Below are 17,527 nucleotides of genomic sequence, written 5' to 3'. Positions count from 1 at the left end.
GGAGCAGAAATAAAATAAAATAAAGAGGAAGGAGACTCGCAGACCAGATTTTCCTCCTCGGGACCCATTGGTGGCCCACAGGTTAAGAACCACTGCTTTAGCCTTTTCTTTTGCCAGTGATGCACCCTCTACTGCATACATGTACAACATTGTTACTACAGTATGTTCTGAGTTCTCTGACAAGCACCTGTTGCTTGCTGTAGTGGCTTGGAGAAAGCATTTGCGCACATCTGCAACCTATTTTGGCAAATATTAAGATTCATATGAGGCAAACCACATGTCAAGATATTATGCTCATACACCCTAGTGCCTTAAGGAAAAATATTCTATACATAAATAATTTCCTTTCCAGGAATCATGATATTGCATGTGCTTCCCTTCATTTACCTCCCCTTCCCTTTTTTCCAGGCCAGAGCTGGGAAGATTTGGATCTCCTTTTGCTGCAGTTGGACCAGGGGATTTAGTATGTGAATAATGAGTCAGATGGAGGTGAAGGCAGAGAGTGAATTCTTTGGAAATTAGGAAGAAAATGTATTGATCTGCTCCTGCTTCTGTTCTGTTTCATATCAATAGTTTAAAATAATACTTTGTCATGGACAAGAAGGATTTAAGAATTTGCTCTCAATATGCTCCTTACTTTCTATTGGTAGTGAGGATTTTTAAATGCACTAATGCAACTCTTTTTATTTCCTCCTCTGGCATCTGTTCAGGATTCAGAAGGCATTGACATCATGCTGGGTGTATGTGCCAACGGCCTTCTCATTTATAGGGACAGGCTGAGAATAAACCGTTTTGCTTGGCCCAAGATCCTGAAGATTTCTTACAAGAGGAGTAACTTCTACATCAAAATTCGACCTGGTGAAGTAAGCATCTCCTGTTCAAAATAAAGAAAAACATTCTGGGGTTAAGGGGAGAGAGTTTAAAAGAGGTGAATTGAGTTAAAAAAAGGAAGAAGGAATGAAAAGGAAATAGTTCACTCTTTAGCAAATAATTTACTGGATAATGAGGCATGAATTAATTCCTCGGGAGAAGCACAATGTTAGAAAAATCCTTTTTCTCATCTAGTTAATGAGTGTTTGATGGGTCCACAGATTTTGACTTGGCTTGATAGTCAAGCATTATTTGGTTGCCACTGGTTTCCCACTTGAGTGCTTTGAAGATGGATAGGGGTGAACTTTTATTTTGTTCTAGTTTTCAAAAAAATAGAAGCAAACACACAAAGTCTCACCACTTCTGTCTTCTTTGATGTGCAGTGCAAAACAAAACAAGGCTCTGCTTTTCCCCTGAGTTCTCTGTAGATATAAAGGATGTGTAATGGAAGGGACTTTCCTCTTAGTTTACACTGGGCTTTGGAGAAGGAAAGAAACCATATATTCCCTTTCACGGCATTGTCTTTCTTTACTGATTGAAGTAAGTTTTTAGTATTACTACATATTTCAACTTGGGCTGCTTTTCAGACTTTGTTTGATAAAAGAATGGAAAAAGGAAGACTGGAAGATGGCAGTGTCTGAAACTTTGATAAAATTCAGAGTAATTGCACAATAAAAACCACAAAAGGAAGAGCCCCTTTCCTGGATTCTCCGGGCCTTTGAGTATATGCCTAAATATTTGTGATTAAATCAATTTGTTAGTTCCATTGGAACTATGGAACGAACACATTGACTTACCAAAATCTTATTCATTCAAGTTGGGATGAACACTTATTTTGGCCTTTCAGAAAGTGTTGTGCTTGATGTGGTAAAAAAAGGACTCCTCCCTGCCCTTAGATTTCCTACAAATTCTGAAAGCCAAGCATGTGGAGGAGTAGAATCTTTATTTTAGGACACCATGACAGCAGCCGCCAGAAGGACAAGGGCAGTCACTATTGGCAACTGGAACAGAAAAGGACCTATCTATCTAGCTAGCTAGTGAGCTAATAAAAGTGAATGTATTTATGTAAGTGAGCAGCAATGTATGTTTGGGTCCAATTTCCTATTGGCTCCCAATTCCAGAGACCACTGTGACCCCCATCGACTATGGATCTGGATCAAACGTGCCACACAGACCCCTCCTCCCCCACATGACCCACTTTAAGTCCTGGTGGAGTTTGGGGGGCATGGACCCTGGACAATGGGAGTTGTAGTACATATACCCACATCCAGAGACCACTATAAACCCCACCAACAATGGATCTGGACCAAACTTGAAAAGTAGACCCCACACCATGACTACTTTAGATACTGGTGTGGTTTGGGGAGAAATGACAGAGGATGATGAGATTCTCAGCCCACCCATATTCTTAAGCATTTTGTAATGGTACCATTCATAATATCCACAAACAATGGCTTTTCAAATGTTTATTCTAAAAAGACATAACCCGGGCATCACCAGTTACCTAAGCTTGCTGTGCCTCTCATGGCCCAGCTTGGTAGAATCTGACACTTCTTAGTCATAATGCCTAGTCTCTTGCTTCTTCCTTTTCAGTATGAGCAATTCGAGAGTACAATTGGCTTCAAGTTGCCCAATCATCGCTCAGCAAAGAGGCTCTGGAAGGTTTGCATTGAGCACCACACATTCTTCAGGTGAGAAAGTGGGGAATTTTTGAAGGTTTTGTCCTATATAGCGGCTTAGTGAAGTGTCATTATACAACACACAGTCTTTCATTCTGTCTTGTTATGGGATTATTATGTGAAATAACATATAAAACTTCTTAGCTCACTTAGAAAATGAATTACACTGTCAAATGGAGTTGAATTAACTATCAAATAGGGACTCTCAAGATATGTTCCATATTGTGGATTGACAACTGGAAGAAATCCAGTCATGCTGTATGATCGCATCCTGGCTCCTAATTGGGTTTTAACTGCCATCCACGCTCTGCTGCCTTATTGTCCAAAGGGGGTATAGAATTTATATTTTCAGCCACAGAAGATGTCTCATATTTTTAACTTGGCTAATGTCAGGGCAGGCCGATGTAGAAAAGGATGTTTTAATCAGGATCTCTTTGAAGCAAACTTCTTGTGCAAGAGACCCTAGTACAAAATGTTTGATAGTTGCAGGGCATGTACAAAGAGCTCTCCAAAATAGTAGTGATATTAAACTACATAGTGCTGTCTTATAGTGGTCCTCAGCACTATGGTACTGGAAAATTATTTGAACAGCTCATTTCTAAGTCAACTCATCCATAACACTGTGTCTTTAAGGGCTATAGAAACCAGCCATTGATTAAAATATCCAGTGGGGGAGATGCCTTTGTAGCTATCTCTTCTCTGGCAGAGCTAGTTTGTCATCAGTGGAACTATGCCAGTGAAGCTTTTTGCTCTAGCAAAATTATAAAGCATTTTGGCCTTTATGTGTCTTGAGAGATTGGTAATCTTAACTGCTGGTGCAGAAGAAAGTGTGATTTAATTGTCCAGGAGAATGATGGACAAAATATGGTTCCACATAGGGCAGAATCAGGCATGTAGCCGGGGGGGGGGGGGGCTCGGGGGGCTTCAGCCCCCCCCCGAAATTCTCATGGTGGTTCGCGAAAAGGCCTTACTGGTGCATTATTTAAACTGTTATGTTTATTCATATCATGATCAGATCACCATACTCAATATATCCCATATGCATGGGGGTATTGGGGTAATGATACAAAAGGTTTGCTAGGCTAGACCCTCTTTCACTCAGACTCAGCCCCCCCCCCCGAAACTCAGCCCCCCCCCCCCCGAAACCCCCCCTGAAATTTTTTTAGCCCCCCCCCCCCCCCCGAAACAAAATCCTGGCTACGGGCCTGGGCAGAATTATACAGTTTTTTTGTGTCCTAGAATTATATTTGGTGTCAGTTGAGAGGAACAGCCTGTGAATCTATATACACACATAAGTAAGCCTCTCTCCTAATAATGGGGAAACAGTAATCCTGTAAGTGGTTCGGCTCAGATCTTCCATCTATAAGCAGTTTTGGAAGCCAGGGAATTGTGTCCCTGCCCCCTGCCACATGTTTGCTGGTTTGGTGGTGGTGGTGGTGGGGTGTTGTATGTAGTACAATGACCATAGACTGTATATCCTTGTTAAAGAGCCCTGTGATTTGTCCTTACTCTGGCCCTGGCTGTGAAACAAGAAGGAAAGAGCTTTGGATTTTCCCTGTCCAATGAAATTTGTTCACTTACTGTATATCTTATTAATAAGCATTGAAAGAATCATTTCATCACATTAATCTGCTGATGTGTGTATACTGACAAACTAGGATAACAAGCTTGTTGTACTTGTGGAAACTGACCCATGATACTGTGTGTGTCCCATCCTCAGACATTACATTGCTGCTTGAATTGTTAACTGTGTGTGTCAGTAGCCATCTGTAAAGCATACTTGAGCCTTTGTCTTGAATCCAGATTGGGATTTGTGAGTTTCCTTGATATCTTTATCTATTTATGGTAGTGGAACATGGTCCTCTGCTCATACTGATGCATAAAACCACCTAGTGGAAAATATACAAATACTCTCTCCACTGCAAAAGTTCTTACTGTATTGGCTCTTTTATGAGGGAGGGAAGGGAGCAAGAGATAATGGTAATCAAAATGATTTTTTCCAGATATTTAAAGATCTGCATCTGTTTATTTGGTCCGCTTTATCAAAGTATCAAAGAAGCAGAAAGCTCTATGAAAGTATATCTTGCAACTTAAAAGTGACTTCTAATAAGTTGTATCTTGCATTGAAGTTCTATATATTACTCAGTCAGCTTTTTTTATTGTGTCAGAAGTGACTTGAGAAACTGCAAGTCGCTTCTAGTGTGAGAGAATTGTCCGTCTGCAGAGACATTGCCCAGAGTATGCCCGGATGTGTTACCATCCTGTGAGACGCTTCTCTCATGTCCTTGAATGGGAAGCTAGACCTAACAGATGGGAGCTCACTCTGTTTCGTGGATTCGAACCGCTGACATTCAGGTCACCAGTTCAACCAGCCCAAGGTTTTAACCCATTGCGCCACAGCAACTCCCATCACCCATTCAGCTGATGCAGGAGGAGAATATGGTATCGGAGTATTTGAATCAATGTTTTAATGTTCATTGTTAAATAGGAAAAGCCTCTAATATGAAGATAGCTGGAAACATATGAGCAACATCAGTTAAAATGCCAGAAGTGGGCAAGGCAGGACTTACAATGGACAGGAATTGCCTTCCCAATGACTAGCAGAAGCCAATGCACATAAATCTGGCTTCATAGAAACAGAACCGAAATTCATCTGAACACACAGCATAGCCAAGGATGAGGGTGACTGTTTTAGCCTCTGTTTCTGAGACTGTTGTCTGCCTACATATCTTTGCTCCATCCTTGATGGATATTTTCCAGGTAGGATATAAATAAAATAAAATCACAACAAACATAAATGTGTCTGAGCCCTCTTAGAGGAGCAAAGGTTTTGAGACATCATTTTTCTTTGTCTTTCTAGCCTCATAATTTCAGGTTTTTACTTCTGTCTTCATCTGAAACATTTCCTCTTCTGACAGACCTATGTTTTATACATCAAGACATTCCCACATCTGTCACCCTGTATATTTTCTTTGACATCCTTTGCCATTTAACTGAAAAGCATGTGGCAGAACATCTTATGGATGCATTTAGAGGCTTTGTTTAGATGACAATAAAAATCAAGTGTGACTGCCGGTTGGTTTCAGTCTTGGCTAAGCCTCCTTACAGTGCAGGGAAATCTGCAGTCCTTCTCCCAGTTGAGGGTGAAAAGAAATTTTTGTTAACTGTGTTTTTATTGAATTCATCCAGTTCATGATCTGTGAGTTTATTAATGGAATCAAATGAGTGTCTTTAAGTGTCTCATAAGTAGGAGAAAACAGGCCCGTAACCAGGATTTCGATTCGGGGGAGGGCTGAGTTTGTTTTGGGGGGCTGAGTCTGAGTGAAAGAGGATCTACCCTAGCAAACCTTTTGTATTGTTACCCCAATACCCCCATGCATATGGGATATATTGAATATGGTGATCAGATCATGATATGAATAAACATAACAGTTTAAATAATGCACCAGTAAGGCCTTTTTGCAAACCACCATGAGAATTTCAGCTACATGCCTGGGAGAAAATAAAATCTATCAAATTCAGTTAATTTCCTGACATGTTTTAGATTTTCATCTTGGCAGATGTGTATAACAACATGAATTTCTTATGAAACATTAATGGCAAAATAGTCACAATTCCTGTGCAGGAGTGTAGGACAGAACTTTAATAGAGCAGGAATTCTGATTGAATTCCTAGAAATGCAAACCAAAATGAAACTAACAGATTTTTCTCCTTTCCTGCTCTCAGTCATCTGGGAGCAAGAACAAATCTGCAAGTGCAAGACCTCTGTCTCTAGCCAGAAAGAACCATTGTTCCAATCCATATAATGATGCAAAATCAAGCAGTTAGGTGAAAATAATCAGATAAAAAGGCCAGCTAGAATTGGAAAGAGCATTGGTTCAGAGAGAATGAGGGAGTGAGAATAAGGGGCATGACTGGCTAGAGCAAAGGCAACATATCCAGTAGAGCAGGTATGGTGCAATTTAGGTTGTGATCCCTGTGTAATATACTAAGTTAGAAGGTTTCAGCTGCTTCATAACAGCAATACAGAAATGTTTTCCCCTTCCAAATTAGGTTGCAAAAATATAGAAAGTTTGTCGAGGTGACAACAAGATGCACACTTCTGAATTGCAGGGGTCCTAAACTGAAAATGGACCATTGTTATCAATACTGTCCAACTTATTTGTTCATAAATAAATAAATGTTTAGAATATCCTTATTTTTTAATCAAGGCTGACCTGTTCTTCATTACTTATATCTTAGCATCATTGCTCCTTGTTAACATTTTAGCTGGTGTCCTTGCTCCAAACCTTTGTGTCAATTTATTTGCTAGTTATTTTTTGAGCTTTGGACTGTAGTGGTTTCCATACAGAATTGAACTTGCAGGTCATCCTATATTGGAAGTAACAGGTAATTGGCTCAACCAATTTATACCATCATGTTATGCTTGGTTTCATTTCATGTATCTTAGGAAACTCATGTAAAGATAAAACACAGAGCTTGTGTTCAGTGTTGTTTCCTGTATACCTTTGCTTGCACAAAGTCTGCCATAGTCTCTGTACAGGATGCTTATCACAGAGCACCAACTAGATCTGGCCTCCGTTCCAACCTTCCTTATCAACAAAGACAGCAGATATCTTGCCTCCCCTATGGCAAATTTAACAAATTTGGAGGTTCCTATTCATCAAAGGGCTTTCACCCTGGCTCAATGCGATGCTCTCCTATCAGCTGTACTCAAAGGCTGCTACTGGAAGATCTCTTTCCCAGAGAGATTCTGCCCCTGTGACTCGGGTCATATAGAAACAATAGAACATGTGCTCCTCCAGTGCCCATTCTACAGGGATATCCATCCCAGGTTTTTCTTACTTCTGATATACAAGCACCCAGGCTATTCAGAACAATCTTATACCTCCCTGCTACTTGTAGATACTAATTCAGTGACAACTTACAATGTTACAAAGTTTTATGCAGCAGTATTCAAAATCCGTCAGGGGATGAATAGACCTAAAAGTTAACTGTGTATTCAGTAATCATCTTTGTTGAATCTATAATTTGCTGATAGACCTGTGCATTGTATGTTTTTACCCTATTTCCCATTCAACTCCCTCACCCCTATTGTACTTCAGTATTTATTTTTATATTTTTAATGTACTAAATGTACCAAGTTTTTATGAAACTGACTTTTATTTCCAGTACTGGTCCATGACCAAAATAAATGATTTGATTTGATTTGGGTGCTTATGAAAGCCTTAAAATCTTTTTCGCAAATCCTCAAGAGCTTTATACTAACCCTACATTTAAACTGATAGAATTACAGGTGTTTGGATCAGATGTTGTCAAAATAACCCAGAGCAGATATAATTGTGGCAGTGTAAATGCATCTGTCCTAAGCAGCTGTGTCAACAGATGTCTGCTTATTAAACCAACATGCTATGCTATCTCAATACCTGTTGTACCCCTGGCCTTCATCCTGTGTAGGTTATGACCCTCCTCGCCATACTGTCATGGGCAAACTTTCTACAAGTAGCATTAGATTAATTAAATGTTTAAGAACATCCTGAGTATGACTCTTTTAAGAATTTAGCCAAATTTAGAAAAAAAATAACATACCCATCCCAACATAGTCTTTATCGCCCTGATTCACCTGAGCAATAGATCTAGCATATTTCAGTTGACCAGAAAGGACATAGTAAGTGATTACATGCCATGTATAAAGGTTGCTCAGGGCAAAGGAGGATAAGTGCTGGGCTTGAGTTGGAAATGCCCAACAAAATCCAACCCTCGTTCAGAAAGATGAATGAATGAATGAAGTTTCATTTATATCCTGCTCCTTCTCCCAAAAGTACTTGGAATGGCTTACAACAAAACAATAACATAAATAATAATAAACACATAAGTCAAACAAATTAAATCACCAGAAATAAAATGAATAATCATAAATAAGATGGAATATAACTCAAGAAAGAGAGCCATCTTTCAGCTGAATGAATCTCCCAGGAAAGACAAAATGGAAAATTCCCTTGTATTTCAAATTCCTTGCAAGAAGAGTGAATTTTAAAATCAATTAGTTAAGAAAACCACTTATAAAGAGATAAGTCACTACCCTTGTGCTACAGATACATTTTTCAGGCAGATACCAGTAACCATTCAAAAATACAATCTCTATACCTGCAAGATAGATAGAGGGGAGGAGAGGTGGGGGGGGGGGGGGAGGGAGAAGCTCAAGATACATTCATGATTTTTTTTCAGTGTAATTTCCTCCATAAACGTATTTACATGCAGGTCAGGGATGAATCTATTGCAAAGTGGTAGAAATGCCCCCAAAATGACACCTTTTATATTTCAAGTACTCAGAGAGGCTGAAAATCACAATTACTCTGTTATGTATAATTATGCATATGACTGCAGATGTTTCAAGCAGCTTTGGTAGAGAGGAAGGTACAACAGATGAATGAGATGAGGTGGTCTTGAATGAAGAGTAGAGGTCCAGCAAACTGAAGCTGAGAGACAGTTGCTGCTGAAAGATAGGTTTTTCATTCTTTCTCTTTGAATTTGCTTAGGTGATTGTATATAGTGTAATCACTAAACTAGAACCACATAAACATAAAATCAATTTAAATTGTATTTCAGTGGCACACAAAATGATGAAAAGATGCAGATAAAAAACACATGATACATTGCATTAAAAATATCAGTGCTGATTAAAGCATAACAGCTGAAGCAGTTAAAATGTTATTGCTATAACAGCAAAGCATATGCCCAGAACCTTGATGGGGCACAGCGGTAGTATGCAAACTGTTTTACAAATGGTTGTGCTTTCCCTGAGGTTGCATTAATAGAATTCCCTTGTGTAATTAGCCGATCCACAAATATACATGCAACCCTTTATCACACAGTTGACTGGGTGGGCGGGGAATTGGGGAGATCAAGACTTTGGTGTCCACTGCATAAACAGTGACACTACTGTGAGTTCCAGACTGGGAATAATAGGAATTGCAACCCAACATCCATTATGGCTCTGAGGTTGAAGAAAGATTAAAGAGCATTTTAAAGTCAGACATCATATCCACAAGTCTTGTATCTAAATTCAAACCCCCACTATCGTGACTAAACAGAATAAACTTCAATCTTTCAGATGTTCTTGTATCACAACTCCCATCACAAGAGCTGTAGTCCAGCATCTAGAAGGCTGCATAAATTACCTGGCAGGCTGCATTTGGCCCATGGCCTTGAGTTTGATTTATGTGCCCTATTTTATCAATCCAATTGTTACTCGGTTTTGATTAACTTCAGGTCCTGATGTTTCAGTGTGATTTCTTTGAGTGCTTTTTAATTAATTTTTGTTTTTTATCAGTGAATTAGAATGTTTTGAAAGTTTACGAGAAGAATTTAACCCCTTTCTTACTACAGGGTGAGGCAGCATAACTTCCTTTTTTCAAAACTTAATAAAGCCCATTGTATGAATCAGATTTTTTTTTTATAATGTAGGCGCATACCTAAAGTTTTGTTTTACAGTTTTGAAGATCAAATTAGGTAGGTGACGTCCCACATTCTCCATACACTGAGTAAACCGATTTCTGGTGTTTGTCATGACTCTTGCCAGCATAGCAGGTGTTATGTTGGCAATTTCTTCCTGGATGTTGGTCTTGTAGGGTCCTTGGACGCTTCATATAAGCACTGGATTTCAAAAAACCCCATAGAGAAAAATCGCAAGGGGCCAAATCTGGAGAGCGGGCCGGCCACTCCAAATCCACTCGAAAGGTAGGCCTCAACGGCAAAAGCACACTCCTCACTGTTCCAACGCATGATGATGACTGAACTGTATCAGGACAAAACTTTATACTCCCGCCTCTCAAACGAGACCACTAGCGCTCCGCTACATCTTCAACTGACTGAATGGTGCACATTTTTTAAAAAGAAGTTATGCTGCCTCACTCTGTATTTACGCTTTACTCCTCCCAAAAATCTTTCATATAAAAGAAAAACATCAAAGCAAGTTATGGAAAAATTATGCATCATGTTATTTTTGGATTTGAAATTTTATAGTTATTTTTGGGATTTAGAATGCCAAATTCCTATAAAACCAGCATACGTTTTTTGAAAAATGTATGACACTCAATTTTGCAGGCCTATATTATTTTAAGACAGTTTAAATAGAACACAAAAGAAAGTATATTAATATTAAACCCTAACTTGCACTAGTATCCTTGGCAGTGCAGCTAACCAAAGGTTTTGTTTTTTTTTTAAATCCAGCTCTAAAAGAAATGTACTTCAGTAATTCACTGAGAGTTCAGGATTTGTAGATGCTTTTGATATAAAACTTCTTAAAGTCCTTGGGTTTTTTTTTTAATAAAAAAAAGATTTTAAAAGATTCTCCAGGCAAAAGTTCAAAAATAATCCACAAAGGTTGAGCGAAATCAAGGAACTTAAATGATAAAGGATTACTTAAAAGTTTTAGTAGCAAAGATGAAGTGGGAAATTCAAAAGAGAAGTAGTTTCTCCTCTGAGAAACCTAGTCAGAGCTTCATAAAAGAAATCTGTAGGGAAGAGAGACAGACAGCAAGAAGGAGGAGGAGAAATGGCAGTGACAGGGATTGGAAATATTTAGAGGGTGAAAATCATTTCCCCCTTTTTGAGAGAAGATAATATGCCTAAATGCCTGTGTTTTATTTTGGTTACTACTTGGATGGAAGACTGCTAATGAATCCCACATGCTGTATATTTCAGAGGAACAAACAGGCAAAATCGATTACAGTGAACCCTCCACATATGGATAGGCTAAGGCCACAAGATGCTTGTGAAAGTGAAAACCCATGAAAAATGCTATTTTAATTGTTTTTCTTGATATTACATACATTTCAATAAATAAGCACCGGGATTGTGGCGCAGCTGGCTGAGTGTCAGCTGCATTAAGATCACTCTGACCAAAAGGTCATGAGTTCGAAGCCAGCCCGGGCTGGAGTGGGTGTCCAGCCATTGTGTAGCCCGTTGTCGACCTTTGCAACCTGAAAGACAGTTGCATCTGTCAAGTAGGAAAATAAGGTACCACCTTGTGTGGGAGGCTAAATTTAACTAATTTATGAGGCCATAAAGAAAGAAGACTCCGGGGAATGTGGAATGCGGAAGAACTTCATCGGTGTCGTTGATGGACGATGAAAAGCAGCAGCTCCCCTGGCGGCCAGAAAAAAAAAGTTAAATAGCCTTTGTCTGTTAAATGTTGTTTGTCAAACTGGCATTGAATGTTTGCCATATATGTGTTTACTGTAATCCGCCCTGAGTCCCCTGCGGGGTGAGAAGGGCGGAATATAAGAACTGTAAATAAATAAATAAATAAATACATTTTTAACAATGTTTTAACCAAACCGAATACTTCTAAGAACTAAAATGATAAAGGATGTCTAGGTCCTCTTCCATTGTACGGTCAACTTCCATTGGAAGCTCAACATCAAATTTTACTGAAGGGCCTAGAGATTCCTAGAGAGAACATTTCAACCAAATCCATGAATAATCAAATTCACAAAAGTCAAAACCGCATATTTCTAGGGCAAACTCTATTGTTAAGAAAACCCTAGGAAATTTGGAGCAACAATTGGCTTGAATGCACATACAAACACAACATTTAAAAACACAAGAACAAAGCAAGGAGTGATTACCATTGCCTAGCAATAGGCAAAAGGTAAAGGTTTCCCCTTGACATTAAGTATAGTCGAGTCCAACTCCGGGAGGCGTGCTCATCTCCATTTCTAAGCCGAAGAGCCAGCATTGTCTGTAGACTCTTTCAAGGTCCAAAACCTTGGCTACTACTTTGTTATTTCATAGTGAACTGTACCAATCATTCAGATTTGAAGAATCTGTCATCAGATTTCCCCTCAGTATCAATGAAGAAAGAAATAACTTAGTTGCAATATTTTTTTTAAAATTATTACACAGTAGCCTCAAGAAGTCTTTGGCTTTCGAAACTATTTTAAGTATGACAACTTATCAGAGGGGAAAAAATCTTAATGCTAGTGCCGATTAACAGAAAAATTAAAAGAAAGGGAATAAAAGCGATGCAAAAATATGTTCTTCCCTTGTGTAGAGTTTTAAATTTTTAACTTCTGCAAAAAAAAAAGGCATAAAACTATACAGAGAAACAGAAAAGTGAAAAATGATAGGAATTCAAACCAATTTATTGAGGCCATCCTATTCTTTACTATTCCATTTCAGAAATGCTCAATGCAGAGCTAATGGATAAAGGGTAGTATTCTAGGCTGGATCACTTCAGACTGAGAGCTGTCAGGATTCATAACTTGCACTGAAGCATTTTTCCAACATGTTGATTTATTGGGTTGTTGTAGGTTTTTCCGGGCTATATGGCCATGTTCTGGAGGCAATTTTTCTCCTGACGTTTCGCCTGCATCTATGGCAAGCATCCTCAGAGGTAGTGAGTTCTGTTGGAAGTAGGAAAAATGGGTATATATCTGTGGAATGACCAGGGTGAGACAAAGGACTTTTGTCTGCTGGGGCTAGATGTGAATGTGAACAGGCACATAAAATCACTCTCAACAAGGGATTCCCCCCGGGCACTTCCAAGCCATTGAATGCTAATCAAGGTGATCAGCTGAAACATTCACAAAGAATAGGTTTCTAAGATCTACAGCAGGGCAGAATGGAACACAGATACTGTATACCAAACTTTCAGATAACGATGGTCAAGAAACATTCATATCAGTTTCATCCTAGGATAAGTAAATTCCTTCAAAATGACTTTTTGAAAATGTGCACAGCCACAAAAATAACTAGTAAAGAACACCGTGCCACCTAAGAATTTCTATGAGTGATGGATGGAACCCATTTAATTAAATAAAATTATTGAATTTTAAAATGTAGTTTTTGTTTTCGAATGCATGAGACCAGAATAGGCATATAGTAGTATGTAATCCAAAGGCATTAGAAAAAAAAGTAAAGATATGCAAGTATTAGGCGTTAGATTTTAATGTGTTAATATGCAGACTGTAGAGATTACAGAGGTCTGGGGATTGGGTGCAAACTACTGTAACTGAAAAAAACATTGAATACATTTTACTTTTATTGGTAATTCCTGCCTGCTCTCCTTTCATATCCATGCCAAATATTTGAAAGCCTGGCTGACACACGGATCTTCCTTCTTTTTTTTTTCTACCTGCAGGCTAGTGTCTCCGGAGCCTCCTCCAAAGGGCTTCCTAGTCATGGGCTCCAAATTCCGCTATAGTGGGCGAACACAAGCTCAAACTCGGCAGGCCAGTGCTCTGATTGACCGTCCTGCCCCATACTTTGAGCGCTCCTCCAGCAAACGGTACACCATGTCTCGCAGCCTCGATGGAGGTATGCCCCAAATTGGGGAGGGGGTGGGAGATTGGTTCACTGGTGGGCATGGGGAGTTGTAGTTGAATGTTTGGGAGACTGTACAGAAGTGATGGGTGGTTGAGGGCTGGTGAGGGGTTTTTTAGTTGATTGGGTGATATGCCAGGCAGCCCACAATGGAGACAATGCAATGCCAAGAGATATCAGGAATGTTTTTTTTTTTTCTGGTCAGGAGGCTGTGCTGATTGGCAATTTCCAAAGAGTGACAAACACATGGTGTTTCTTAGACAGAAAGTACTAATTTTAAATAAAAAATATTTTTCAAATATCTTGAAAACAGATCAGGCTATGCAAATTTGTATAGATAAATGTTATTTCTTTAAACAATGAAAACCATGCAAATATATGTATAATGATGTTACATATAGTGGAAAACATAGCGATGGTGCTTTGTTTTTGCTGCACATAGCCTGACTCAGACTTCTCTGCTTATGCTCGCATTTATTCTTAAAGGCAGTGACATTAACAGCTACTTCCCAGGTTCCATCACTGCTTCTCTGGGATACTTGTTGTTTGACTGCTCATTAAAGGACAGATAGTCTTGTGAGAGACATACCTCTCCGCCAAAATTAAATGCATCACTTAAGAAGCTGGAACAATGCAGCTACTAGATAAAGTTCCCCATGATATTATTCACAAGCAGTGTTCTTTAGTCCTTGGTCAATGCTGAATCCAAGTATAGTGCAGATAAAGAAACTTCAGAATGAATTTATTTTTCTCCCCTCCAGTTCTATAAAATTCTATTAGCACTTTTAATGAACCTCAGCTCAAGCAGAATGGGAATGCAAGTCTTGGCCAAGAGGTTCATTTTCTGGGAGCCAAAGAGATGTCCCTCATCTTCCTTAGTTTAGAAAATTGTGTTTCCTAAAGCATCCCTCATTCTTCTTTTGGAGATAATTGAACAGCAGAGAGCAATGATATTTCAAAGAAATTGGGGAGTATATGACTGTGGCTAAGGATGGGAAGCATGAGAGAACTTATAATAACTGAATGGCTTCCTGTCACCACATCCCTGAATGTTGTGTTGTCTTGCGTAAAGCAAGAAACCAAATAGAAATTGGATACAGGAGGTGTAGTTAAAATTTTGTTAGCAAAAGCATGGCAAAGGTATTCTCAACAAAATTTAAAGGAGAGATCTTGAATGTATTCAAGAAAAGAAAAGTTGCATATTATAAAAGTATAATCTATACCAGTGATGCACAACCTGTGGCCTTCCAGGTGTTTGGATTTCAAACTCCAAGAAGCCCTAGCCAGCTTGTCCAATGGTCAGAAATTTTGGGAGTTAAAGTCCAAAAACCTAGAGGACCACAGGTTGTGCACCACTGGTCTGTACACTTCATGTTGTATTTATTTTAAAGCAGAGGGATTTGTTTATAATAAATATTTAGAACCACTATTATTACAAGTCACTTTGCAAAATCAGTTAGCCAAGGTCCCTTCTACACTGCCATACAATCCAGTTTCTGATCCCAGAGATCATATAATCCAGTTCCAAGCAGATAGTCTGAGATCAGATACTGGATTATATTTATTTATTATTTATTTATTTACCTTACTTATATACCGCTGTTCTCAGCCCGAAGGCGACTCACAGCGGTTCACAACAAATACGAACAGCAAAAATTCAGTGCTACAGTATAGAAATAGTTAACAACCTAACACATTACACAATTAATAAACAGTTACTACAATACCCATTCACTGTCGCCTCGTCATCAAAAACATGTTCCAGATTCGTCATCCATTGTTCCATTCCAGTGTTCATTAACCAATCATTGCACTAATTATTGGAACGCCTGCTCAAACAGCCAGGTCTTCACTTTTTTGCGGAATACCATTAGAGATGGTGCTAGTCTAATGTCCGTAGGAAGGGCGTTCCACAGCCGAGGAGCCACCACCGCAAAGGCCCTATCTCTCGTCCCCACCAGCCGAGCTTGAGAAGCAGGCGGGATCGAGAGCAGGGTCTCCCTGGAAGATCTCAAAGTCCTGGTGGGTTCATAGGCAGAGATGCGGTCGGATAGGTAGCTTGGGCCCGAACCGTTTAGGGCTTTAAAGGCCAACGCCAGCACTTTGAATTCAGCCCGGTAGCAGATCGGTAGCCAGTGGAGTTGGCGCAACAGGGGGGTTATATGGTGATGTCAATACAGTCTAAGCATTTTTGATAAAGATAGGCTTCCTTTAAATGGTATTGGAAATTGGACTGGCAAGAGATGAAGGTCCACTTCAAATGAAATCACAATGAGATTATGACCTGGCATTTTATATGTGGTTTTTATCTGTTTGATAGATTGTTATGAGTTTTAATTGCTTATATGCTTAGATTGTTTAAATTTTTATGAGATGTGTTTTATTGTTCACCTGTGCGGCATTGAACTTTTGTTGGATGTGTAAGCCGCCTTGAGTTCCCTCTCAGGTCAAGAAAGGTGGGGTAGAAATGAAGTAAATCAAATCAAACATATTATCTGAAATATGGTACCCTGAATTAGATGACTTGCTTGGGGGAGGGGGCATGTAAAAGTGGTAGAAGTGTATGTAAACTGATAGTGAAACAATACATGGATCTAATGTAACTAAACATTATGTTCTATACTTGCCAAGGATTTAGGCCCAAAGGGATTAAGGAAAGGCCGTTGAACCCATGGTCCTCCTTAATGTTGTTAATATCTAATTTCTAGTCTGTCTGTCCAATGGTAAAGGATAATGGGATTAGTGGTCCATCAATATAAGGATTATCAATCTTTTCCTAACCTTGGTTTAAGGAATGGAAAACAAAGATCAAAATAAAATATGGATCTCAGAGTTGATTTTATAGCAATGTACACCATGATGTTCTGAGCTTTTTCCAGGGGATAGGGAGATTTTGAATTCTTAAGACTACACCGGATCTAGTCAGAGAAGCATGTGCAATAACTCATGACAATAAACATTCCCTGGTTGAAATGAAAAAAAAATAGTGCTTCCCTGCTTTTCTCTCTCATATGCAGAATTCTCCCGCCCAGCTTCAGTCAGCGAAAATCATGATGGAATGGAATCAGACAAGAGAGATGAAGACAGCAAATATGATGGAAGGACACGGTCTGAGACTGAGGATGAAGAAGTGACCACTCCAACAAAAATCAAGGAGCTAAAGGTAAAGCATCTATATCACATGTCTTGGAAATCTGCAAACACTTAGCCTTCACACTTGTTCTAGGGTGCCCACTCCACTACACATCCCCATTGGTTGGGTGGAAATATAGGCCATTGCTACTGCCTTCCAACATTTTCCAACCCACTGCAGCTGGATGTATTTGGACTTTTCCCTCCACTGTTGTCTGATTTTTACAGGGGCTTTCTGTAAATCAAGCTGCTGGATCCGGAGTCCTTCCAACCTTCCTTTCACCTGTGAAATTTCTGACAGTTTTAGAGTGACAGCTCATTGAGAACAACTCAGTGTATGCTGGGTGTGTAACTAACCCCCTTTCTTCCATTCACTATTTCCATACAAATGCAGCTATTCCAGAAATTTTAAAAATCCAAAATCCAAAAAACTGCTGGACCCAAGCATTTCAGATAAGGAAGAATGAACTTATGTGCATATTTCCAAGACAACTGACAACTCTTAGGAAGTAGAAAAT

General features: G+C 39.2%; 1 protein-coding gene across 19 annotated transcripts in view; it reads left to right on the top strand.

Annotated features, from left to right (window-relative positions):
- EPB41L1 (erythrocyte membrane protein band 4.1 like 1) overlaps positions 1–17,527 on the top strand; it is a 229,573-nt gene that overhangs the window by 186,062 nt on the left and 25,984 nt on the right. For all 19 annotated transcript variants that reach the window (XM_060772294.2, XM_060772296.2, XM_060772295.2 and 16 more), the window contains 4 exons: positions 711–863; positions 2,464–2,561; positions 13,696–13,871; positions 16,895–17,040. In XM_060772294.2, coding sequence (XP_060628277.2) covers positions 711–863; positions 2,464–2,561; positions 13,696–13,871; positions 16,895–17,040 — 573 coding nt within the window. The remainder of the gene's footprint in view (positions 1–710; positions 864–2,463; positions 2,562–13,695; positions 13,872–16,894; positions 17,041–17,527) is intronic.

Source organism: Anolis sagrei, chromosome 4, assembly GCF_037176765.1.
Source record: "Anolis sagrei isolate rAnoSag1 chromosome 4, rAnoSag1.mat, whole genome shotgun sequence".
Classification (NCBI taxonomy): Eukaryota; Metazoa; Chordata; class Lepidosauria; order Squamata; family Dactyloidae; genus Anolis; species Anolis sagrei.
This window is presented reverse-complemented; position numbering and strand designations above follow the sequence as displayed.